The 26916-nt window shown below is 36.9% G+C and overlaps 1 protein-coding gene across 3 annotated transcripts in view; it reads right to left on the bottom strand.

The window, feature by feature from the left end:
- Positions 1–26916, bottom strand: part of Ptpro (protein tyrosine phosphatase, receptor type, O) — a 229001-nt gene that overhangs the window by 70654 nt on the left and 131431 nt on the right. For all 3 annotated transcript variants that reach the window (XM_013511680.1, XM_005379017.2, XM_013511681.1), the window contains exons 6-12: positions 24904–25065; positions 20519–20715; positions 11989–12109; positions 11004–11197; positions 9923–10034; positions 5634–5785; positions 4181–4301 (exon numbers count right to left, since the gene is read on the bottom strand). In XM_013511680.1, the coding sequence (XP_013367134.1) occupies positions 4181–4301; positions 5634–5785; positions 9923–10034; positions 11004–11197; positions 11989–12109; positions 20519–20715; positions 24904–25065 (1059 nt within the window). The remainder of the gene's footprint in view (positions 1–4180; positions 4302–5633; positions 5786–9922; positions 10035–11003; positions 11198–11988; positions 12110–20518; positions 20716–24903; positions 25066–26916) is intronic.

The raw sequence follows: 26916 nt of genomic DNA, 5'->3' as shown, positions 1-26916 counted from the left end.
TAGAGCCACTCCTCTGGGCAAATGTTTCATATCATTCTAGTTCTTAATTTCAAACATAGATCTGGCCAAAATCTCTCAACAGTAACCATTGCACCATCCCAACAATACACTGGACACATTGGTAGTTTGGTTTCCTTTCAGAGTTAGAAACTGCCTTCCATGACACCAGACAGACCTGTTTTACAGAAGACTCTGTCACAGAGAAGTTGACCTGAGGCTGTTCAACTAGTTTTGGTCTGAGTTCAACAATACCATGCTGATTTGAATAAGCCCTGACAAATCTGCGCACCAAAGTGCATTTTCTGTAAAGTAGAATGAATATAACTTCTGTGTACACCCAAATGAATGCCCAAACAAGTATAAAATGATTGGAGTGGAAGTTTTATGAAACAAAAAATAACTCCCAACTCAGTTATCACAAAAGTAAAACGTCATTTCAATTCTCTGAAAGAAGAAACTTATCTCAGTTATATACTAACTAGAGCAAGATCCAAAATATAAACAATTTAAATCACAAAATAAAGATCCATGTTAAGGAACAGGGAGGTAGATCTGTGGAGATGGGGATTATACATAATCTCTAAGATGAATGTGAAAGCTACATATTGCAAATATGTATCAATAAAAAATATTAACTAGAATATTGCTTTTCAACTTTGAGGTCTGTAACGCCAAGTCAGTTCAATAACATCTACTGAGCAGTTATAAGTGGCAACAGCACCGTGTTAGCAGAAAATTGAGAATTTATAAAGGACAAGAACATGTTCAGTAGATAGACAACAGACTTTTTGACTAAAGGATAAAAAGATTATTTAGTTGCCAAGAATAAAAGAGGCACATTATATATAAACTGTCTTGCTTTCAGGGAGGAACAAAGTAGAGACACTATTCCATTTGATATGAAGACACTGATATGGAAAAATTTGTTTATTATAAGGGTTATAGTTCAGTAACAGTAATTTCTCTGGGAACTTGTTTTTCTTTCTTGAAACATTTAAAGAAACTTTCTAATCCATTTTTTATAGTCCTATTTATCAGGGAAATATGAAGACTTAAAATTTTCTGATGTTGGGAAACCATCATGGACTTGAACTCATAATCCTAGGAAGACATAATAGTACCTATTCAGGCATTAACCCATGTTCCCGAGGCTCCATAAACCATCTATAATGTCACATAAAGTGACTGTGAAACATGCAATAAACCTACTGAAAGTGCTGCTTTGGTAGGAACATCTCTGAACTTCATTTTAAGAGAGAATGAAAAACCAAATGAGTTGGAAAAAGCCCCCAGAACCCAAGGAACACTGAGAGTTATCTGTAATAACAGTTCTTGGGAAAAGAAAGACATGGAGATCAGCATAATCTTAAGGTAATTCCAAAAGATATTTTAGACTTCTTTTTCTGGACATGTTGAATATATACTTTTTCTCAAAATGAGTTTAAACTGATCTTTTTATCCAAGAAAGCCAAAAATAGAGAAAATGGCTGGAACTGATAGGAAGGTAACTTTTTCTTTATAAAAAGTTTGATGCAACGTTGGGATCTGGTGCTCTCTATAGTCCTAGAACTCAAGGCAGATTAGGGAGAAAAGAAAATTATTTACAGCGCTCGAATGATTGAACTCTACCCTTGATTCTCAACAGGAGCTGTACTGCCCCCTTGAGGGTGTTTGGAAATTTGCAGAAATAACGTTAGGCACTTCAGAGAGAATTAAAAATGTTCCCTATCCAATAATGATCAAAAGTATTTTAAAAACCCTGTGTCTCATATGTCTCATTTTATATAACTTTCAAATATCACAGAAAGATAAACACACCATCAATATAAATTACACGTACTTTTACATAATAATATTGGAAGATTTTCAAGAAGTTAAATAAAATAATTTACAAGAAAGTTGTCATGAAGGATATTTAAATGGCTCGTTAAACTATTATTTAAAAAAATCACTCCATAATTTACTCTATCTGTCCATAGTACCTATTCAAAATATCATGTATTTTCAACTAACTGTATAATTTTGAAGGGTTTCAGTGCAAGAATTTAGTTTTTGTCCTGGCAAATATGAGTCAAAAAAGGGTTTAAGACTTGGTGTTCTTTGCATTGAGTTGGAGAGAAAGGCACTTGTGTTTTGTTTAGTTTAAAATTATCTAAGCGTTTTATTTTATTTATTTATTTTTTTTGGTTTTTCTCCGGTACCGGGAACTGAACTCACGACCTTTCGCTTGCCAGGCAGGCGCTTTTGCCGCTGAGCTAAATCCCCAGCCCCCTATCTAAGCGTTTTATAAAAGTATCTCATGGCAACAATGCTATTAATGGTATTTTTGCTACTAATAAAGCAGCCCTGTGTGAACCTTTATGCACAGCTGCACATAGGAACTTACAGGATGACAGAGATGCCATGGGACTCTTAAGGACAGATTAAAGCAAACATAATAAATTAGCAGAAACAGGGATGTGTTTGAATTACACTAACTATTTGGAAAAAGTTGTGCTACTGCTATTCCATATATTTTAATTTTTGAGATATAAAAATGATGAGAGCTCACTGCTATGAATGTTATGTATTATTATGTTATGTATTAATTTTGAATGAATAATTTTACATTTATACTGCTCCAAGAAGTTGACCACACAACTTTGCAGCAACTTGTTCACTGTTGCCTGTTGAGAGTTATAGGATACCATCTCCAAGATTTCAAGTAGCAGAAGCAAAAGTAGTATACCTTAATAGATGGTAGTTTATTTTTGTTTGTTTGGTTGATTTTTTTGAGACAGGGTCTCACTATGCAGTGCAGGCTGGCCTCAAACTCACAACGATCCTCCTGCCTCAGCCTCCCTAGTGCTGGGATTACAGGGATGTGCCACCACGCCCTGCTTAGATGGTAGTTTTGAGTGCTGAAGACATGACTTATTATTATTTTAATTGCACATATTCATGGAGCACAGTGTTATAGCTGAATACTTGAATATAATGTATAATGATTAAATCAGACTAGTTAGCATTTTTATCTTCTTATCATTTGCTTATGTTAAAGCCTTAGAGTACCTATTCTCTAGTTTTTCACTCAAACATAGTAGGTAATTGTGAAGTACTTCCTACTATGTTAGAGAACACTGCAACTTCTTCTTACTATCTACCTGTATCTTGTACCTATTACCTAATCTCTATTCCTTCTGCCTGAAGGAGTGATTAGCTCAGTCATCTGGTGATCATCATTTTACTCTAAAAGATACGTTTTCTGTCACACAGTGCCACTTACAAATTGTATGCTGTAACACAAAGAATTATTCTGACATCACAGTACATAATCATTTTAACCTAATTTACAAGAATATCATATTTTCTTGTTTCCCTCATCCACAGCCTATTATTTTCCCTTGCATGCTATCTCTACATTAATTAAGGTCATTTCCCTCATTGTGTCATCATATTTGCAAATACTTCTAGTTTCTTATGATTTATTTACTTCTAACTCTATTTTAGAACATACTTGTATCTATACTGCTCATTTCTTTATTATTCATCTTAACTCGCTCATTCCTTCATTTATTTTTATACTCCTAAGGGCTACTGATCCAGTAATTTTTCTATAAACCCAAACTTACTCATTTTACCCCTGTCGTAGGCACCAGACAATTTCATTATGTCTTTCAGAGTAGTTGTCTGGACACATACATTGGAAATCTGTATTTTTTTTAATAAATTCTTTTTCTTTCATCTTGATTTCATATCAGAGTTATGAGGTTATTTCTAATTTGAAGAGCAGTATATGGGTTATTTTATTTATAGATTTCTATTTAAGATAATAAAGAGGGCATTATATAATATCTATTTGTAGAGAAAATGTTGTCTGATAGGGTTAAAACACTACACTAGATATTCTATGAGATCCTTCCATTCCTAAAATTCTTAAGTTACTTGGTCCCTCTGATGCTACTAAGAAAACTGAAAATCCTTGGCTCCCAACACAGTAGACCTTCTACTCACAAAAATTTATACCAAGTCGTGTAGTCTTGTGGTAGTGTGAATGTCCATTTCCTATATATAAGAGTAAATTAGCTGTTTTACTATTATTATTTCATAAAGTCAGAGAGCCCTTGTTGAATCACGTGGTGCAAACCCTGGTTCTCCCAGCACAGTTGTCTGCACACCCACACCTGTGCACTCTTCTTACCTAATTTGACAAGGTGGAGCGTGGAGGTATTACTTCCTCTTTCAGTGCAAGCTGTGACTGAGAGATTGTAGATGTCCCCTGGAGGCAGGCTGAGAATTGCAGTCATGACATTGCGTGTTACCTGAAAGATCATCAAAACTGAGGACCTGGAGCTTGAATGAAAGACCCATTCTACATCACTGCAGGGCTACAACAGACATACTGTGGCTGTTCCGTGCTGCAATCTGTTGGTTATATTATGAGTAAGGTATATCGTTTGAAAATCACATACATTCCTCAACTGGGCCCAATGCAAGGTAATTTAAAAATTCATACCCTATAGCCTATGGAACAATTTGGTAATTCATTCTCTTATTTGGAAGAGATATGACTATGAATTTTCCTACATACAACAGATTTCAGAAATACAAAGACAATTGCTGGGTTATTAACATCATATATACTGCGACACTCAGAAGAAACCTAGCTATGCTGATAGACACCTGAGTTTCTATAGGAAGACTATGTTTCCAATCCTTCCTTGCAGCTAGAGGACCATGTGACCCAATTCTGACCAAATCACATGGGTAAGTTTAGTTCAGTTCCCATCTTGGAAGGGCTATGCTTCCACGTGCTCTCTTTTCCCATTGGATAGCCTGGAGTATTGATGTAATGATGTTAGAGCCTCCCCTGTGCCAATGGGAACTCCACATAGGGGCAGATGAAGCAAGAAAGTAGAGAGGACCCGAATAACCTTTACAGCAGCCATGTCTGTTAGCCCTGGGCTATCTTAGGAAAGGGACATAAACTTCTATTTTGTTTGATTTATTTTTTCTTGTTTTTATGACAGTTGTTTAGCCTGTTATCCTAATGTTAAAAAGCTTAATAAGCCGTGAATGGTGGCACATGCCTGAAACCCCAGCTACTTAGGGGGCTGAGGCAGGAAGACCAAAAGTTCAAGGTTAGCCTGAGCAACTTAGTGAGATCTTATCACAAAATTAAAAAATGAAAAGTATTGGGATGTGTCTCACTGGTTAAGGGACCCTACTATGTTCAACCCCCCAATACCAGAAAATACACATGCATGCACACACACAAGCTTCATGAAGTAAGAGAAAAGAAAGTAATATTCTGGTGATATGTGGATAAAACATTGAAATATGTTAATTGTAGTTTTTTTTTTTTTTTTTTTTTTTACAATATTTGGTACTCTAAAGAAAACCCCAAATCACAACTTTAAATATAACTAAAATCCAAGTTGCAACTAGAGTTTGCTGGTTAAGATCCCAAGGTAAGTTCTATGAAAGGACAAACTTAGTTTTCGGGCAGTCAACTTATCTCTAGAGCCAAAACTACTGCCACTTGCCATGCAAACTCTTGTTTAAATGTTACTAGCAATGTTCGCCTAATGGTTTTCAACAGTTCATGCGACTACATGCTCAGATGCCCAATACAGAGATTCCAAGAAACATACGCTCTTTTTAATTTTCTTCTTTCCTTCTGCAACAACCATCCAGTGCAACATTCTAGAGTGGGACAGGTCAGTTGTGTCATCCCCATAGGTCCAACTGATGTATAAAAGGCTGTTGAAATATTCCACAGAGGTGATTTCTGGAGCCACAGGAGCTACATGGGAAAAAAGAGGCACCATTTAGTATAAGGGACTACTAATTAAAGTTCTTATCAGGCGAGCACGGGATCCCATATAGAATTAATTTAGGGAATTAAAGTTCACACCACAGGATATCGCTGGATTGTTTGGACCTCTCAGGAGCAGAATGGAGGTGGGGGGCACAGCATGGGCACTTATTTCATAGGACCCCATATTGTGCATCTCAGAGGCAAGACAGCCAGACCCATCTGTGTCTCAGGCTATTAAGGTCTTTTATATGAATCACAGTTATAAGATTTTTTAAATGTTTGCTTGTTTGGGTTTTACAAGGTGTGATTGAAATATATAGTGCATATTTAAATTTAAAAAGTTATTATAGTAAAAGATACATTGTTGCTAATCACCTCCAAGATAGTTCTTATTGCTTCAGGCACATTTATTCTACCATTCTCTCCACTTCCTGAAGCAGCTTCTAAGTCCTTTTTAGTTTGTTTATCAGGTGTGATAAAAAAGTGCTACTCATAAAAGTGGAAAGGCAGGGCCATAAAACCATTACGAGGTGTTCTCATGTACCCTGTTCTCTGCATCTGCCACCCTGTGATCTCCAGTTCTTTCCCAAAGTCAAAATGACCATGTAAGGGAAACATTTTGATTGATTCAAGACATGAGGCAGGCGTAAGGGCCAACTAAAATCACTCACAGAAGAGGACTTCCAGAACTGTTTCAGAAAGTGATGGGAATGATGGGATAAGTATGTCTGAAGTGAGGGGTCATGTTTTCAGGGGGAATGACAATGTTCCTTTTATTGTAATACATTAAAAATGGTTAAACATTCACTCTAGTTTTTGATTTCATCTCATTGTTGGTACAAACAGTTACTATCAACAGGTCTTAGGGAAGTGATTTTCCAGCTTGAGGTCCCATAATATTAAATCTCTCTCATTAGGGAAGAGGGTAGATCGTAGAAAATACTAGCACTCTAAGTAGGATAGAAGACAAGTATTATTTTTGTATAATAACAGGACTGTATCGTTGACAGTTATAGCTTCATGCTTTTCAGAAAGTAGCCTCTTAATAAACGTTGTTGAAGTAGTAAAGGACAAAAGGAATTTTTTTATCACTCCACAAAGCTATATTCTAACATTGAACTCATTATTTTGCTTTCTGACACATTTAAATTTTAAAATTTTGCTGAGGAGAAAAGTTCATCATAAGCATTATAATACGTGAGCTCTGAGAGCATATTGTAGCTATTTTTAAAAGTAATCAATGATTCTAAACATGTGAGTAGATAAGTCAATATGACTGAATTTAAATGGCATGTGAAAGCTGATTCTGAGAGATAGCACAAAACTAACTAAAATATTTGGAAGAAAATTTGTATAAATCATAAAGAATTAGTTTTTCTAATGTGCTGCTAATATTTATGGCAAACATTCATAACTGATTATATCTTCACTGAAGAATTTGCGTTACCTGTGTGTACAGTTAAAACCAGATTCTTGGTTAGTGTGAAATAGGAATAGCATTTCTCACATTGTTTTACAATAAAGCCTTGAACTGTCAGCCATGCTGATAGCACATTTCAGAACATTCTAATAAAAAAAGCAGCCATGATTTCTGTATAACTGCTTAACAATGTACTTCCTCATATCACTTATACATACATTTCTCCAGAGGATATTTTCTCATGTCTGATTTTAGCCAGGACAAGAAACAGTGTAAAAATGGAAAAACCTACGTTTTCACTATTTTTAGATTTTTGTGCTCCATGTTGCTGCTTTAAAATCTAGTGTGTTGCTAAAAGGCCACAAGATGTCACTATTTATTAATTGTTATTTGGTATGTAGCATAATTACTATGAACTTGGTTTGCAAAATCACCTAAAAAAACAGTGAATTTGAGGTCCTGATAAAACATAATTCTTTGTTCCTATTTCTTTTTGTGCTACACAATTGGGAAACTTACTTTAAAATTCAAAGCACAGGAAAAGAAAACATGAGATTCTCATTTGTTTTAAATAAGATCCTTATTTGAAATGATGTGAGAAAGACCCCAGAAAAGCCTGAATTTCAAGCGTTTTTAAAAACAAGCATAAATACATGTATTTGAATAGTTCTTTGTATTATATAATTTAGTTCTGACATTGCACTGTGAGGTGTTGTCATAGCCATGTCATGTTATTGGGAATGGACACTATTTGTGTCAATATGATAAAACATTAGATATGATAAATATGATAAAAAATTAGATAAAACCATAGGCCACTGGTGTCAGCATGACTGAGTTGTTTGCCCCAGGAAATCATAAGAAATTCCCAAAGATCACCTGGACACAGTAGACTGTTCACTGAAGCAAATAGCTCATTTATTAACCATGGTTGACTTGGACTTGTTACACTTCCCTGAACACACTTAATCCAACCTCAGTCAGCTTTCACCTTGAACTACAGGACCTGAATCACCTCAGTCAGGGCAGTGACTCCTTTGACTGTCTTATCTCTGATAGCCTCATTCTGAGACAATGCAAAGGCTATGGTTGGTGGTGTCCAATGGATAAAGTTCTGCACTGTTAACCAGTCGACAGGCAGTATTTTGGAGAGTTCTACTGATGAGGGAAACTCTAGATCTTAAAGATAATTTGCTTAAAATTCCACAGCTAGAAATGAGCAGACCCAGGCTCAGATGCTGTTTTTTTTTTTGAGGGCTGTCCTGATTGAGAAGGAAAGTGTAATCTCTAAAGTTATTCTCAATAAAATAATCTGTAAGAACTAGTAATATAGTAAAATTTATTATAATTAAATATGTGATTATTAATACCACCAAGAGTTTGATGCAGCACTTGTCAAATGATTGCTATTTTCTCTTGTTTGCTATTCTTTTACTTACGTACTGTAATTTTACTGGCTATCTGGGGCATAGTACTCAGGATATTAGTAAAAATAGTAAGATATTGTGTGAATTTGTTGAGTAAGAATTCACATCTGATAGATTTTATTTGTTTTATTGATAAACTTCAACAAGGCTCGATGACCAGTGAGGAAAGAATTTTGCCAAAATAATTCATTATCTCAGCAATATTTTTCTTTTCTGGTTTCTCTGTCCAACAAAAAGTTCTTGAAGATCTTAGTTCAAACAACCAGAGTTAGGGTTTCTTTGATTAGTTTCCTCTTTTCATTGCTTTTCTGATGGTCGATGATGTAATTACGTAATTTAAGGCTCTTGAGGATCTATGGTTAATAGTTATTTAGGTACCTAAATGCTATGCTATGTAGTTTGTGAAGTAGCTTATTCAATAGAGGAATAAAGATAGATGATAATAGTAGATAATTGATACCATTCTCTTGCCCATTTTACATATAGAGAAAACTGAGCCTTAGAAAAGTTAATTTGCTCCCACTCACATGTGATCTGGGGCAGAGTCATGATTCAGATCCAAGTCTTTTTGTCTCCAAAGCCTCTTTTTATCTTCTGCAATGGTTTTTACTACAGCTTGCCTATGACTTTAAAAGTTCTTAGTTAGCGGGGTACTGCGGGGCATGACTGTAATTTCAGCACTTTGGGAGTTAAGGGAAAGGATTATAAGTCTGAGTTCAGCCTGGACAACTTAGTGACTTTTGAGACCCTGCCTCAAACTGAAAAAATAAATAAATAAATAGGTAGATAGATAGCACTGGGCATGTGTCTCTGGGTTCAATACCCAGTGCTACAAGTGAAAAAAGAGCTTAATTAATAAGGATGTAGCCTTTGGTTCAGTCCCCAGTAATGGAAGGGAAAAAAAGAGCTGAATTAGTAAGCAAGTAATAAGAAATGGAAGCTCTCTAGCACACAGAATGACCACATGGGTGAAGTCAATGGTGTGCAGTATGGAGCCAAAGGCTCTGCCTGCTACATCTCTATTCTAGTCAGTTCCAACAGGACAGCACAAGGACAGTGACTCGGGATAAAGCTAAGGGGCAGTAACACAGAATAACGATGATATTTTACTTTTTAAAGATTACCAGCTAAATAAATAATGAATGATCTTATCTTTCATGAAAACAATGCTCAATCAGGGGTAGGTGAATAGCCCTTTCTGGAGATGTAACCCCTTAGTATCCACTCAGAAAAATGTTCTCTCTCTCTCTTTCAACCATCCCACACACCACTCACCTGTTATAAAACTTATGGTAGAACTGTCACAACAGCTCAACTCTGGATCTCCCCATGTCACCATGGTTACCCGGAAGTTGTAGTACCAGGCTGGCAACAGATTAGCTATTCTCTGAATGAGGAGAAGAAAAAGCAAGGAGACAAAAGACTAAGGGAAAAAGTAATATCTTTGAAGTAGATTTGCTTTCATGAGGTCATCAGCAAATTAATGCATAATTTGTGCCCTTTTATGTCTCTTGTGTGTCATTTTTTTTCTGAAATGAAATGAGCCATAAAATGAAATAAAAACTATAGACTCAGAGATGACTCAAAGCTACTGAAAGACATATTTCTAATTTTGGCCTCATTTTGCAAGTTATTTAATTATATTACACAATGAAATAGCTCTTCTTTGTGACCATCCATGAAGCACATCATTTTATTTCTAAGGAAAGTGGCCTCTCATGACTTTGTATTCTTCCAGCACGGACTGTAAGCAGGAGTAATGTTGGGTCGTAAGTACCAGGCTCATCAGCGGGGTAGAGAACCTCTGGGTACATCATACACAACCCATGGGCAACCTACCATTTTAAAACTTATTCTAGATTCAGAAAAAGCAATCATTATCTGCGCTCTTGAAAAGCATACTGTAATGATCTAAAAATTTAGATATTTAACTGATCTGTAGATATCCAGAAGAATCACCACAAGAGACAGTGTCAACTCACTGCTGGAGACCAGAAGGAAACCTTGGTTATTTCTTCCTCTGGAGATGAAAGGAACACTAAGCACTTGATGGCTCTATTCTGTATTGAGGAAATTCACTAGAAAAGAATGGTTTATTAACAGGTAATTTCACTTTGGGGTGAAAGCTAGTTTCTCACCATTGTTTTCCTTTTAAAGATAAAATCAGAACCAAAAGCATCCATAAAAACTAAAGCAAAAGCAAGTGAAAATATCTTCAAGGTAGAAAGCTACATATGTGTATTTATAAAATGATTTAATTTACAGATAATGTATGCTGACACATTTGGTAACAGGGACATTTGATGAAATGATGAGTTTCCATAAGGAAGGGAGACAGCTGGCTGAGGAGGATTACCACTGATGCTGTTAAGGAGACGGTCGCTGCGATTTCATAGTAGGTTGTCCACTCTGAAGTCATTGTCACAGGGTTGAAATAAAACATTTCAACCACGTATTTTCTAAATACTCCTAAGTAAGGTCTGGTCCAGCTCAGAACTACTGCTGTGGGACCCAAGGGATAGAGTATTAAATCCTTTATTCCAGTGGGAACTAAAAAGAAGAGGGGTGGGGAGTGAGGAAACAAATGGAGAAAGAATGATTAATATCTTAGCAATGGCTGATGATTTAAGACTTCTACTTCACTGTCCATTTTTAAACTTCTAATATAACTACTAATAACCATGATATACATACACATATATGATATATATACATATATACATATACATGTATACACACACACACACATATATATATATACACACACGTGTGTGTGTATATATATATATATATATATATATATATATTTGCTTCTAACTTTGTCCCAAGTAGTAAATGCTGGGGATGTTTCCTAGGTATACAATCCTAGTTATTTATTAGACTCAGCCCATTATATCAGCAGGTTCCACATTTGTGAACTCAACAACTCAGGGATAGAAAATATTCCCCCACATGTACTGAACACGTGCATATTGTTTTCTTGTTATTATTTTTTAAACAATATAGTGTCACAACTATTTATGTAGCATTTTAAATTGTATTGGGTTTTATAAATGCTTAATCAGTCTAGTGATGGTTGAAGGCATTAGGATGGTGTGTGTAGATTATATGCATATGCTATGATATTTTATATTAAAGGACTAGAGCATCCATAGATTTGAAATCCTTTTGTGTTTGTTTGTGTGTGTGTTTGTGGGGGGTTCTAAGGAGCAAACCCTCATGAACACTAAGAAACTACTCTGTTCTGAAAGTAAATTATGGCTTGACTTCATACAGCACTTCCATCTATGTCAATAATACTGAACAAGAACATTGCACTCCTCTTAGGGCTAGCAACTTACCAATGGCGAATGTCACAGGATCTGAAGGTGGTCCAATCAAAGGTCCTTTTCTTAGGTACACCACAACCTGGTACTGGGCACCAGGAACCAGATTTTCAATAATAGGTTTGCTTGAATTCACCTTTAAACCAAACACCCAAGAAGTTTTATGTAGAGCTGGGCTTTCAGAGTGTGAGACAGAGGCTGAAGTAGTAGTCAGGGATTTTTTTGTGGAACCACAGTTGGCTTTGAAATCCAGAAGCCTTTACTCATGCTAGGGAAGGTCAGATTTTTAAAGTTAGGAATGATTTATAGTTTACGTAGACCCTGAAGAGAACCCAGAACATTCAATTTTATGGCTTGATTTAATAAGCACCATGAACTGCTTTATATGCATCAATGTCAATTGTAACTCCACACACTAGAGACATATCAGCTTTTAACCATAATCAAATCAGCAATACCATAAGGATACTCTGACACACTAAATCGTAGTGTCAGCTGATTACATGCAAAGATCAGTGCAGAAGTGTCTTTAGTCTCCTGTCACTTAGAAGCATATAATATCTAATTATAGAAATGGAAATGACCTCAGAGATTATCCAGTTCAAATCTCTCATTTAATAGATTGAGAAGTAAAGCCAGAGAAGGGCCAAGGTCACATACTGAAATTCGCCATTGGGAACTAGAATCCTGGTATTGTGACCTCTAAGCTACACTATGGGCAAGTCACTGGGGAAAGCATCAAGATACACTGTATTTGTAAACACTTTGCAAATGTGTTATAACCTTAAAATGAATGTTAGAGAGAACATTTCTTGTTTAGATGAGCTCCCCTTTACTGTCCTCTAAAAAGACTATAGGTTATGTACAAAAAGAAATGTTACATAGAGAGAAACAGTGTGAATATATAGATAAATAAAAAGGATGTATTAAAATTGAATGTTGGTGTGCACAAGTATTGATGATTCAGCTGCAAGTTAAGAAGTGAGCTGCTTTGCCTCTTGGAGCTTCTAATATTTAAGACAGTCTTACTTAGTGTAAAGAATACAAGTTCTTTGTCTGAACTGCTTGAAATCAAATCTTGACTATTCTCTGCATAAGATCAGGGATATATTAATAATTTACTTAAAAATTTTATCTTGGTTTATTCATTGCTAAAATATAAGTAACAATATTTCACAGGATTTTGAGAATACTTAAATCTGAGTATCAAGAAACGTTAAATCCTTTGATCAAATTTTGGCCTCTGGGATACATAAGATTGTAGAATTGCCGTAGGAAGTAACACAAATCAATGGAGAGCAATAGTGTTGACAGTTAACCTATGCTGTAAGGTTTTTTTAAGTGTGATTAAAATTTTAAGGATAAAAAGTACTGGTGATATGCTATAAAATTTACACTGATTATACAAAATAGAAATTGTATAATTTGACTGCTCAACTTGCTGTACATAAAAGTAGGAGCAGCATACCAAAATTTCTTTTCCTTTGGCTTGAACAAAACAAAAACTAAACTGAATTAATAAATTAGCATTTACATTCTTCCTTTCCTGTTTATACATTCACATCAGAATTTCTTGTCCACATTTTACATTTTTAATTCTACTAGGATTCTTATACACAGATTATCAGCAAGATGTCCTCCTCTGAGAGAATTCCCTCAAGACACAAACTGTTAGTGGAGAACATGCTTCTTATGCACAACTAAGCAGGACTTTATACTATCCTTTTAAAATATATTCTAAGCCAGGCCCACTGGAGGTTGAGAAAGGAGGATGGCAAGCTCAAGCCAGCCTAAGCATTTAGCAAGACTGTAGCAAAAAAAGAAAAATCTGTGGCTGCAGCTCAGCACCAGTTCACCACCACCACTACCACCAAAAGAAGAACCTAAAATAAAATACATCCTAAGGACAAAAGTACCACATGCTCATTTAAAAACTGTTCACACAATAGAAGAGCAAATTAAATAAACCGGAAGTCATCTATTCCCCACAGGTCAGGGCTTGACATTTGGTAGGAATTCTTCTATCCCTTCCTTTAACAGATGTACATACGTAATGTACTACTCAACCATACATGTTTTCGATGAGCAGTACTGCTCCCAATTTTAAACTTAACACAGTGCAGACATCGTACCATACCAGTAGATGCTAATCTAACTCATTTACCACAAATTTTGCTTATTTAGAATATTCAGAATTTAGAATAACCCAAAGCATACAGAGTATCGATTGTCTTAGAATAATGCTAAAGTTACTTTAGTTTGATATTTTAGTCACTAATTGATTCTGGATATTCATGTGAACACTTGGAATCATAGCCACTTAAATATTATGCCTTAAATTCAAAAAATTCATCCTAGGGAAACTGTAACTTTTTAATAAAGAACAGCTATTTTTTTTTATTTAAAGAGGGCAATGGTATTAGAAAATACTTGCCTTAGTAACAAATTATAAACACCAAATTCCCTCCAATGTCCGAATACTTGCTGAACTGCCAACCTATACTGTATTTATACTATCATCCCTCTGTGTCAGATAGATCTATCTATCTATCTATCTATCTATCTATCTATCTATCTATCTATCATCTACCTCCAACAAATAATGGCATATATTTATGGGGTACAATATGATGATTTGATCTATGTATACATTATAGAAAGATTACACCAAGCTAATTAACATATCTACCACCTCATCATTTTACCATTTAATTTTTCTGGTAAGAACGTTTAAAATGTGTTTAGCAATTTTGAAATATATAGTACACAATTATTATCTGGGGTCGCAATGCAGTCCAACAGCTCTTTAAAATTCACTCCTCTAGTCAGACTATACCTTTTGATTGATCTCTCCCCTTTTCTTTTGCTCTTTTTCCTGTTACTTCCAGCCTCTGGTAATGACCTTTCTGTATTTCTATGAGACTGATTTTTGTAGGTTGCATGTATATGTAGATCACGCAGTATTTGGCTTGAACAAAACAAGGTCACATATTGAAATTCGCCATTTGTGTATCTGGCTTATTTAACTTAACATAATGTCCTCCAGGGACAATGATATTGTTGCAAATTACAAAATTTCCTTCTCTTAAAAATTATATCATATTTCATTATACATATGCATTCATCTATTGATGAACACTTAGGTTGCTTCCTCTGAAATGAACATGGAGGTGTAGATGTTTCTTGTATATCCACATCATTTCATTTATTCTTGAGCTCCATGCAGATGTGTTGAAAGTGAGACCAAAAAATGCTCCTACATTCTGTTTACTAAGTAATATGTGCTTTGCTTTCTACAAATAGAAAGAGATGTGCTTTCCACATGTCTCTTAGTTTCTACTCATGTAAGCATTCTAATATTTTTCCTGACTAATTTAATCTTCAATACCCAGAACTTGATTGTATTCAAGGTCATACCAAATACACACAAGTCCCACCCTCCTCAGCTAAAGAGGTAAGAGGAAAGATGTACTAGAGAAAAGAACTGGAGGAAATCTAAGATAGACTATTAAATAGTTGGGTTGAATGAGCTGATAGTGAATGGTCTTTTAAGTCTGAAATGTTCTTATGTCCACTTATGTCACCCTATGTCTCTTAGCTCTTGCCATACGTTCATTCTAGTGACTCAGCTTCTCTGTGCAGGACCTCTGGAGCTGCTTCACCTCCCTCCCTTAAATCAGAAAGCATCCAGCTTAGTCTAGATGATAAGAAAAGCTAAGACTTTAAAAATGAGCTTATTATTACTATGTTCCAGGCATTCCATTAAACATCAAGTCATTTTGTCTTTATTGCAAAGCTGTAAGGTAGATTGGCTTCTCCTTCTCTCCTGCAGCACAGATGAAAACACTGAGACTGATAGAAAGTTCTCACAACTAGCAATTATTGAAATCAAGTCAGAAACCCACACGTGTCTGCTGCTGGGTGTGCAATCTGCATTCTGTCAGGAGGGTGGCACGGTGACCCTCCCCACAGGCAGCACTTGTAATCCACAGGAAAAGCACTAACTGAAAACTCAGATTTTGGGATCCTGGTCTCAGGTCTGATACTAACTAGTTGTATGACTTTGGGGAGGTCCCTTATAGCATTTTCTTCATTTGAAAGATAAAAGACTGATTTGTGTTTGTCTGATTTTGCCAGGTATTATGCTTTCCTAATGTACAGTAAGTTATCAGAAAATATTTGAAGGAATCAAGTTAGATCACAAATAAGAGCAAATATACATGAATGTGTTATTTATTGCATGATTGTATACCTTTGGAGAAAATGCTGAGGACACATTTACTTTGAAGATGTAGTTGAGTTTTTAAAAATATAACAGTGGTGTAACACTGACTTTATGTTCAGCACACATTTATAAATAAGTACCACTATCATGTTTATTGGAGGGATGTATCATGAAACTCTTCCCAAGAACATTTGCACAAACTTATAAAACTTATTACAATAAAAGGCACATTGCAAAGAACTATGAAATAAATGTATTTGAAGGGAGGGGGCGGAATTTTGAGTATCTTCAGGGGAATTCCTACAATGTGTCTTTTACTGTAATAAATTTTTAAAAGTATTCTTTATATGTATTGCTTATCCTGTGGTAATCAACTATTTGCATTAATTTCTGTGAAATAAAAAATTATGGTGTGTCCTCATCCACCTTGTTCACTGGATCTGGCGCTGTGTACTTTTTGCTCTTCCCCAAAGTCAAAATGACCATGAAAGGTCAATATTTTGGATTGATTCAGGACACTGAGGCAGCCTTAAGGGTGCCACTAAAGAGTCTCCCGAATGAATACTTCCAGAGCTGCTTCAGAAAGTGGCCAGAAGTGGCTAAGTGTGTTTAAAGCAAAGGGGACTATTTTGAGGGAGATTAATGGCAATGTATTACTGTTTTACTGTAATAAATTTATAAAAATTTAAACATTCACAGTATTTTATCTGCCAACATACTTTTTACTGTAATAAATTTGTGAAAATTTAAACATTCACAGTATTTTATAAACATTCCATTTATCATCTATTTATCTATCTGATTAAGACATATGCAAATTAATGTGCATAGTGTACCTACAAGGAGGGCTAAAATCTAAGTTTCATAAAATTAGGGTTCAGGTCTACTTTGTTCTATTTCTAGCACCTCACATAGGACCTACTTTACACACAGTCACACTGGATTCAATGAAATTGAAGGGCAGAGTAGAGACATTAGCAGTGAGTCTCACAGATCTTGAGGGTAACATAAAGAGCATGAGGTCAGCGCATAGTCAATGATAGCGGCCAGGTAGACAGAGTGAGACTGTAAAAGAATGAAACCACTTCAGTTGGTGATAGTATTAGCATCCCTAGTCTAAAATCCCCAAATCTAAAATGCTTAGAGTCTCAAACTTTTTTTAGCACCATTATGATGCCTTAAGTGGAAAATTTCATACCCAGAAACTGTTTCCTGTATTCTATGACTATTCAATGCATTGTATAATATTACCTTTAGATACAAGATTGTACGAAGCACACATTTTGTTTATAGACCTGCAGTCTACCCCCATGTCTCCCTCTTGCTCCATAATACTAAACTATTACAAAATCAAAGAATTCAATTATTGATATAGGACACACCTGTTTTACAAGGTATTAGGATCACCTTATTTTAGAGGTACATTTTAGGGCCTGGGGTATAGATCAGTGGTACAGCACCTGCCTGGCAAGCACAAGGTCCTGAGTTCCATTCCCAGCAGCAAAAAAATAGAAAGATAGAACTACATTTTGAGTTTTCTATTTAATATAAATACGGTACCACTGAATATAGAACTAAAGAAATATTATTACTTTCCTATTGCATATTGATTGCTTTAGGGCTTATTTCCCTAGCACTAGTTTGATCTGACCTGACACGATCATCTTATACATTTCTTTGTGTAATGGCTACATGACTCCAGGCTAGTTCTTTCTTTTTCCGGCAATTTTATTATTCTTTAAGAAATTTTATTGGTATATTTTAGATATACATAACAATAACATTAATCATATCAAGTTTGTACCTGTACATGATATGTCTTGATTTTTCTTTTTCCCCCTACCTTCCCCTCCTTTCAACCCATTTTTTTCTCATTTGAAGAGCATGTGTGTGTGTGTGTGTGTGTGTGTGTGTGTGTATGTAGTGGGGCAATGGGTGAGAGTAGTATAACAATAACACAATGCAATAATACAGTTTTCAAAAAAGGCTTGTGGTCACTGAAATGACACTTAAGGTGGTATTCTAGTTCCCACAACTCACTTGAAATATCAGCCTCTTGGCCCATCCAAATTCCTTACCAGTTCAATGTTTGCGCTTCGAGAGGGCATCAGTAAAGTGAACTGAAGACTGGCCTTTCCTGGCTCACTTATATTTTTTAAGATCTAGCTGGCCGTGGAGAACCTTGAGGCCATACCTTTGGGTGAAATAAATTGGTCACATGTCTAAATATTGCATGGTGTCTCTGGTGTGAGAAACTGAAAGTGTAAATAAGGATCAAAATGTATAATAAATATTGTGAAGTAGGAAGAAAATGTTCAAACGGGAAGGAGAACGAGGAAAAGATACTCAATTTGTACATTAGATGGGTCAGGAAAGCAATGACCCTCAGCCATTTGAGTTCTCGGTCGTTGTCTGTGACGTAAACGTTTTTTCTGCCATTTACCTTAGATATGGGAAGGAACATAATGAGCTTCACAGTGAACTGTGATTAATAGTAATCAGTTTAGGGGCTGGGGATTTAGCTTAGCGGCAAAGCGCCTGCCTGGCAAGCGCAAGGTCATGAGTTCGGTTCCCGATACCGGAGAAAAACCAAAAAAAAAAAAAAAAAAAAAAAAAAGTAATCAGTTTAGAGTGTTTACTGCTTGATTTAATTCAAGTAAGGGGGTGGCTTCCTCCTCCAGCGGGGTTTATCTCGGCACTCTCCAGCTTTCAGTGCTCCAAAGGCCGTGATTCGTGCATCTGTCTTATCACCTTACAATTCCTCACTGTTTAAGCATCACCAATGTCTAATTTTCAGGGGAGGAGGGCAAATATCCAAACATTTTGTACATGAATAGGTAATTCAGGGTTTTCTAAAAAGTTCCTTTAGAGAAAATGTGTGTTTGTAAGACACCAAAATCTACCTAATGTCACCTTACGGAAAACTAAAAGCAAATTTTAGGGAAACAGAACTGCGCTCCACATTCTCAGGGGCTCCGTCTGAACCTAAGGTCTACTCTCAGCTTACGGTGCAGATGTGCGTTCGGGAACGGTGATGGGGCGCGCGTTCATTCACTCAGGCCTCAGCGCGCTGTCCACTGACCCCCGGTCTTCCGACTCCTGCCCCTCCGCCCCCTTAGAGGGCGCTCACGCCCATCGTCCTTCTAAACTTTTGCCACTCGCGACGTGAGGTTACTTTAGATGGTTTTAATTTCCAAATTATTCTTCTCAGCAAATATGCGTTGCTTTTATAATTTTTTTTTTTTTATAAATGGAAAGTACGTTTTTAAAAAAGAAACAGAAGAAAAGACAAAACCTCAAACCCTTGCTTGGTTGTCTTTCTCTTCCCCTGTGGAGTTTTCCGGAGCTGTTTCTGAACGCTCTAAACCCTCCATCCCTATTACTTATGCCCAGCTCTTTCTTTTGCGAACTCACATGATCTTGCCTTCAGGACAAAATCGTAAAGTACTCAGGGCTACCCATACTTGTTTATGCTTCTTTTCTTCTAGCTCCACCCCTTAACCATAGTGTAAGCGGATAAATTAGTTCAGTTGATAACGTAAAGGGCAGAAACCTGACTATAAGAGAAACAGACTCAAAGGTTTCAAAGCTGTTTTTAGGAAAAATATCGTAGACATTTTTAACATCTTAAACAAAAAAAAAAGAAAGAAAAAGAAGCTAGCAATAGACTGAGTCCACGACCTTTTCCTGTAAAAATGCACCATAAAATGAGCTATTATCTTTCTAACAGTGGGTGGCCCATTGCTTTTCTCCTGTTTGCAAGCCCACATTTCCTGTTGACTCACACACTGAGCAGATTTCTACTGCCACAAACACATCAATAAATATTCCTAGCTTTAGACTATAGTGCACCTCTCTTGAAGGCCCACATTGTTTTCTTTGAGTGTGTACTGTAACTTTTGCCTAGTAAATCTCTTTATGCCTCTGACTGATGTATCCTGAGAATTCTTTTTCTGTGATGGAAGTCCATGAATCTGCAACCTGCCGTATGGATGGGACGAATCCAGATTCCCATCCTGTGCGTTGAGGAAATCTCCTCAGACCCTCTCTGGTGGACACCAGGACCCGGTACCTATTGGGTGCTCAGCAGTTGTTCTAGAATAAAGAATGAGACCAAAAGGAACAGGGTCCTCCTATAAAGTACAGAAGACGATCGTAGCAGAACAGCCAATTCCCACTTATCTCCTGGGTCCGCTCCTTGCTCGGGATAACACTGCTTCCAATACCCTTGCACCCTGCGGAGCCTCAGCTTGCTCGGGACTGACATCTCCTTGCATCTCCCAGGAGGCTGAACCTCAGTGGGGGCCTCCGTCCTTTTACCTGAGTGCAGTACTTCTTTTCAAGCCTCTGGCTCTCCTTTTGTTTCTGGCAGGTCAGCGACACCACTGACACAATGGTGCTGTTGTAGTTCTCTTGTGGGGAAGTCCAGGACATCAAGGCAGTTGTGGAACTTAAAACATGGACGCTTACATGCTGGGGCTTCTCAGTCAATTCTTCAATCCACTCTCCAGCAGGACCTGGACATTTGCAATCAGAACACAAGGTGGGTTGCACACTGAGCTGGTTCGGAGAGAGGATTCCAGTTTTTAAAATTGTGCTGTTTTCTGTTAGTCCTTACAAAGAGATGCAAAGGAAGATTGGCATCACAACAGTGACGCCTTTGGTGCTCTGCCCAGCCACCTTCCTCATTCCTCACTGCCATCATCCCCTCATTGACCGAAACAACAGATGCATGCACAACAACAGAACAGTTTTGCTGACAGACAGAAGCCCCGCTTCAGTTGGCTGAAATATTCTGGTAAAATCTGCACAGGAGAGAATTTACTTTTCTTTTAGCAGAGTGGGTATGCCACATGGGAGTTCCTGATTCCTTTGTGATAAGGATCTTTGGTCTCTAGAAATGATGGCTTTGAGAGTCAAAGTAGCCTCTCCCACAAAGCTGTGAAAAAATTAAATATGGCAGCAATGGGAACAAAGAGGCAGCTTGTGACTTTGTCAGGCAGGAAACAGGCAACAGGCAACAGGCAACAGGCTGGATCAATGAAATAAACTGGCTGAAGCCTGTATTTACTAGACATAGTGGGTTCCTCTTACAAAGCACCTTCCTTAGGGCTGGGGATATAGCTCAGTGGCATAAACGTTTGCCTGGCAAGCCTGAGGTCATGAGTTCGATTCCTGGTACAAAAAAAAACAAAAAACAAAAAACAAGAAACACCTTCCTTGAAGCGTTCATTGTAGGCTCTGTTCTCTTAGGTTTCTAAAATGATGCTCAGACCAGTGTCTGATACACAGCAAGGCACTCAAGAAATGCAAGTGTGAGCAGGATGTATTTTTCCATCCCTTAAAAGAAAGCTGCATTTCTCACACCCAGGAGAGGAAAGGAGCCAGTCCTTCAGCTGGGGAGGGCAGACTCAGGCTTGCTTGGTGTAAATAGTGTAAGGGGGTAACAGTAAGAAATGACGCGAATGAGCACAAAGAGATGTAGCATGCATTATATACCAGGCTCTACATTTACACTTGTCTACGTGTCTCAATCTTTTAAGTCTTGTGAGTCTGTGAGATAAATACCATTATTAAACCTCTGTATGGATAGGATGAATAGAGCTGGGATTCACAAACACAAGAAGTCCCATTCTAAAATCCATGCTCTCGCCCTGGCTGGGGCTTCCTGGATCAGAGGAAATAGTGAAAAGGCCTGGCTCAGAAATAGGAAATGTGGCCCAAGACTCAAATTTGCTCATAGGAAAATCTTGGGCAAATGACTGAATGTCTGTGAATCTCAGTCATTGTGTCTGTCAAATGGACAGGTCATGAGCTGTTAGGATAGAAAATAACTGTACTGATGAGGAAACTGAGGTCCGGAGGCTAGAGTGAGCTGCCCACTGTCCCAGAGAGAAGAGCTTTGGCCTGATAATCAGCCCAAGGTAAATGTCATGTCAAGATGCACTGGAATGGGCTTTACTGTCAGCTATTCCTGAAGTCTAATACCCATTCTGAGATGTGGGAGCTTTCTGTGACTTTTTTTTCACATTAAAAATGAGGATAATAAAGTGTTCCCTTAATAAGACTGTCTGGGACTGTTATATCTACCTTCATTTTCATTTCTGGGAAAGCCTTCAATGCTATGTAATTAAAAATAACAGTACGATACAAACACGTAATTTCTTTTTTAAGACAGAGTTCAGGCTGGCCTTGAACTCACCATGTAGCCCAGGTTGGCTTTGAACATGTGGCAATCCTCCTGCCTCAGACTCCTGAGTGCTAGGATTGCAGGGTCTGCCATTATGCCTGGCACATAAATTGTAATGTAATAAATTTTAGTGTAGTAGCTCAATACTGGAATGTCTGATGCAATGTAGTCAGGAAAATGGGCTGCAAATGTTACCTGGTGTGTGACCACCCTGTGTAAAGTGAAATTAGATCATCCTAATTTGTGGCTCGCCTACCCAGTTAAGTGTAAGCATTTATATCTGCAATAGAGTTCTTAAAATGTAGAATATACATATGTTGTAAACTTAACAACTCATTACCATCGAGCAGAATATTTTAAGCACTTAAAAATATCATTCTTTTTTTGGCACAGAAAAAAAGATTCCCAGTGGCCTATATTTTTGTAGATAATATTATAATAAATATCTTTGAGATAATCATATATTTCAACAATTTTGATATATTTTGAATTTTATTAGTCACTCTGAATACTCAAGAAGAGCAGAGAAGCTGGGCATGGTGGCACATGCCTATAATCCCAGCACTTGGAAGACTGAGGCAGGAAGATCTCTTGAGTTTAAGGCCAGCCTGGACTACATAGTGAGATTAAGACCAGCCTGAACTACATAGCAAGACTCTGTCTTTAAAAAAACAAAACAAAACAAACAAAACAAAAAGAAGAGCAGAGTTTTGACTGATAAAAGTGATTTACTCAATGAATAGTTGTGGAATATATAAAAGAATGAATGAATAAGCAAATAGCATAATCCTAGCCTTTCATAATTTGGTATGAGAAGCCAAATGTACACAAATAAGCTAAGTGTAGAGAAATAATCCACACAGAGTTCTGAGTTATGTGTTGTGTGCTATGAAACACAACTGAATGAAGAGAAAAACCAAACACAGCAGGAATCACAAGACAGTTTTAATGGGAGCCGTAATGCATGAGTGGGGATGCACTGGAGCATGACGGGATTTCTTGGTCAGCAAAGCCTTTTTTAGCCTCATGGGGAGAACTGAATATTCAGCTTTGTTCTTTTTTCCAAGAGCTCTCACATCAAAGATCTGCCATATTTGAAATTCATGCAAGGTAATTACTAATATCCTTTCTGTATGTCTGATGGATATTTCAGGCTTTTTACTAGTGGTGACTTTTTTTTTTTTTTTTAGCAGTAAGGATTGAACTTTGCTCCTTTGCACTGATCTACGTCCCCCTCTCCCTCCTTTTAAAATATTTTATTTCCAGCCAGGGTGTCGCTCAGTCACTAATTAGCCCAGGAAGGGGTTGAACTTCTGATCCACCTGCTTCAGCCTCCCAGAGTCCTTCCATTACAGGTGTGAACCACCATACCTGGCTTAATTTTTTTTTTTTAAGTGAAAATTGTTATACTGGGACATTTTCAACCTGTTCTTTTTGGTGGTTCTAGTTTTTTAATCCAGCAACTTATACATGCTAGGCAAGTGCTCTACTACTGAGCTACAGTCCTAAACTGAATTTTTTTTCCTATTTGGGGACAGAGTCTCCTTAAAAGCCCAGGCTGACCTTGAACTTGCCATTCTCCTGCCTCAGCCTCCTGAGTCCTTTCTATTATAGGCATGCCACAGTATCCTGGGCTCATTTTCAGCATATTAAATTTCTACATAAACTGATCTCCTGTTTCTGTCCTTGATTTTCCTCTTCTGTCCACTTTTGAAGGATGTTTTAAGGCATAGTGGCATTTTCCATTAAAGAAGAAGATAGAGGACATGGTGGTCATTTCCTCTGCAGAGCAATTTTTATGCAAATTTTCTGATTTTTTTTCCTGCTCATTAAAAGGAGTAGTGAACTCCTGATAAGTTGCTCATGGACGTTTAGCCTCTATACCTGCAGTAAACAGCGTTGAGCTAAAAGCATCATACAGACCTAGAAGGCTCAAATAAATTGAGGCTGGGGATGCTTACTGTTGCTGTGTGATTACCCCACACAGAATCAGTGGAAGCCATCCTAAGACTTGTCACTGAGACTTTTAGGATTATTCAGGTTTTTCTTTTTTCCTGCCAACTGCACGGACACCATGCAGTGTAACTGCACCTAAATCTTTGTCTTCTGAGCTGCATAACTCTAATACTATAATGAGATTTTTACACCATTCTATAATATTACATTTCATTATGGCCACAAACTAAAGTCATATTTCCCAAACTATGCATCCTTGTCATTGCAGAGTTTGTTATGGCAAATGTGGAAGGTCAGTTTAATAAATGTTCAATTATTACAATAGCAAAAAAAAAAAAAAAAAAAGCGACCATGTTAAATCCCTGGGCAGTTTGTTCTCATTAAACATACAGACATATTTCTTCTGCTGTCAAAAGCTCATGGATCTGAGCCCCTCCTGACCTTGAAGAACTGTCCGGATCCCTAAGGGTTGTGAATAATTGACACCCAAGCATCATTCATCTCACACTTTCATTGTTCCAGGTCCCCTACAATGCAAAATTATCCCTTTGCTACTTACTGATATAAAAGCTGAGTGATTTTGCTGACTGACTTTTGCGAGTCTCACAGCCTCCCGAGGAACTGAAGGTTGTCACAGATAACTTATATTTCCCAGGCTCCTTCAGCTCTGCAACAAATTCATGTGCTTCTTCATCCACTGTCAGGTATTCAGTAAAATTCTCTAAATAATATAGGAAATATAATGTAAGTTGGTACCTTGAGAGGGCCCTGGGTATAGACAAACCAATTAAAGACAAATGTAGGCACTGATCATCATATCTCCTTTTTTCTTTCAAGTTCAAATGACGCCCATCAACTAAAGGTGCTACAAATAAAAAAGATGAGAAGGAGTTCAAATTTTCTTCAGATACTTTAAAAAATATCAAATCTAAAATATTGCATCCAAATTAACAGCACCAAGGATAGGTTCATTGCATGTTCTCATGTACTTTTATCCAATAAAACTATGTGCATGCTAGAAATGGAATGTTAGGAGAAGATAATATTCATTGGCTTTTTCCTTTAATGTAAGAGATAAGAATAACTAAGACCAAATATCTTATGAGTTCTTTGTTGTAACATTAAATATGCAGAAATGCTTTAAAATATACTGGATTATTTCTAGTTAGAGAAATATGGTATGTCATGTGTTTCTTCATCTTTTTGCTCCCAGAACTTTTAAAAATAAGGATTATATTTTTACTTTGCTTCAGGGCTTATCTCCTGCTGCTTATTGTTTTAGCTGACGTTGTGTAGTGCTAGCTATCAGTTGGTAAGTATAAGAGTCTTTGAAAGAACACACTGCAGTGAGATAAAAGCAGGATTGGACCTTTGTGGAAAACAGCAGTAGAAAAACATTCTGAGCGACAAGGTACTGTTTTTTGTAGAATCAATTGAAGAATAAACAAATAAGAGACAGATTTAAAAACAAGCAATTTCAGACAAATGAGTTTTTACTCAAATAATTGGAAATGAAAAGGACTTCAATTTTATATAATATTTGGGTACGGTTGATTGCTCCATCATCCAGCAGAAAGGAACCCATAAATGTATCTCATTCTAGTAAACAAAATAGAGTAAATAATATGTGACTACATAATCCTAATGTTTTACCATGAAAATAAGGCTGTCACTGTAATTTCAAGTTTTGACAGTTTGACAACTTCTGCCACCCAAAGTACTAGACTGGAAAATACAAAATGAAGTATGTTATTGTAAAAACAAAACAAAAATAATCATGCAAATCTACCAAGCAATAACCGAGGTATGCCACGGCTGTTTTCATGAATTTCTGGGCTAAAATATAAACAATGCATCTCAAAGGCTGGATAAGAGAATACAACCTATGATCCTGTAGCTATCATGGGAATATCATTTGCTGCCTACTTCCCATTTTACCTGCAACTCCTCTTTGGGAAAGTTTGAGGAGCACATTCAGAGGGGTGTATCCTAAGGTTGAGAGTAATTGGGCAAGCAGAACTCGGGTCTCAGACTCTTGGAGGAGAAGCCATTTTTATCAGAACGGTTCTTTTACTGTATGCTTCACAAATTTGCATATAAGAAAACAAAATTCTTCCAGCAGACTCAATAATATTCTATGATAGTTAGATCTTTAAGTCAAAATATTTCCATACACAGCAGTACCTCGATTCCCAAATTTAATTTTTTCTATGATTTTGGAATAGACGGCCATGTTTGTGTTTCTATGGGAAACATGGCCACGGTCCGTGTTTGTCACCCAATGCACGTTTTGCAAACAAAAACAAAATTTTGGCTAATGCTTCTGTTTGTGAACCAACAGTGTTTGTGAACCAACAGTGTTTGTGAACTGAGGCACCACCGTAAGATTTTCATCAATGGCTGGATGTATGAAATGCTGCACAGGGAGATACACATAATTGCCAGTAATTATAATTTGTGAATCACTCAAACTTTCTGATTTGGATTCCTTTTGGTTTTCTGCTCTTAGCCCACATTGGATATTCCTTCCTTCCTTCCTTCCTTCCTTCCTTCCTTCCTTCCTTCCTTCCTT

Source organism: Chinchilla lanigera, unplaced genomic scaffold (assembly GCF_000276665.1).
Source record: "Chinchilla lanigera isolate Chin_1 unplaced genomic scaffold, ChiLan1.0 scaffold00012, whole genome shotgun sequence".
NCBI lineage: Eukaryota > Metazoa > Chordata > Mammalia > Rodentia > Chinchillidae > Chinchilla > Chinchilla lanigera.
The sequence above is the reverse complement of the archived record's forward strand: the minus strand, read 5'-3'. Positions and strand labels throughout refer to the sequence as shown.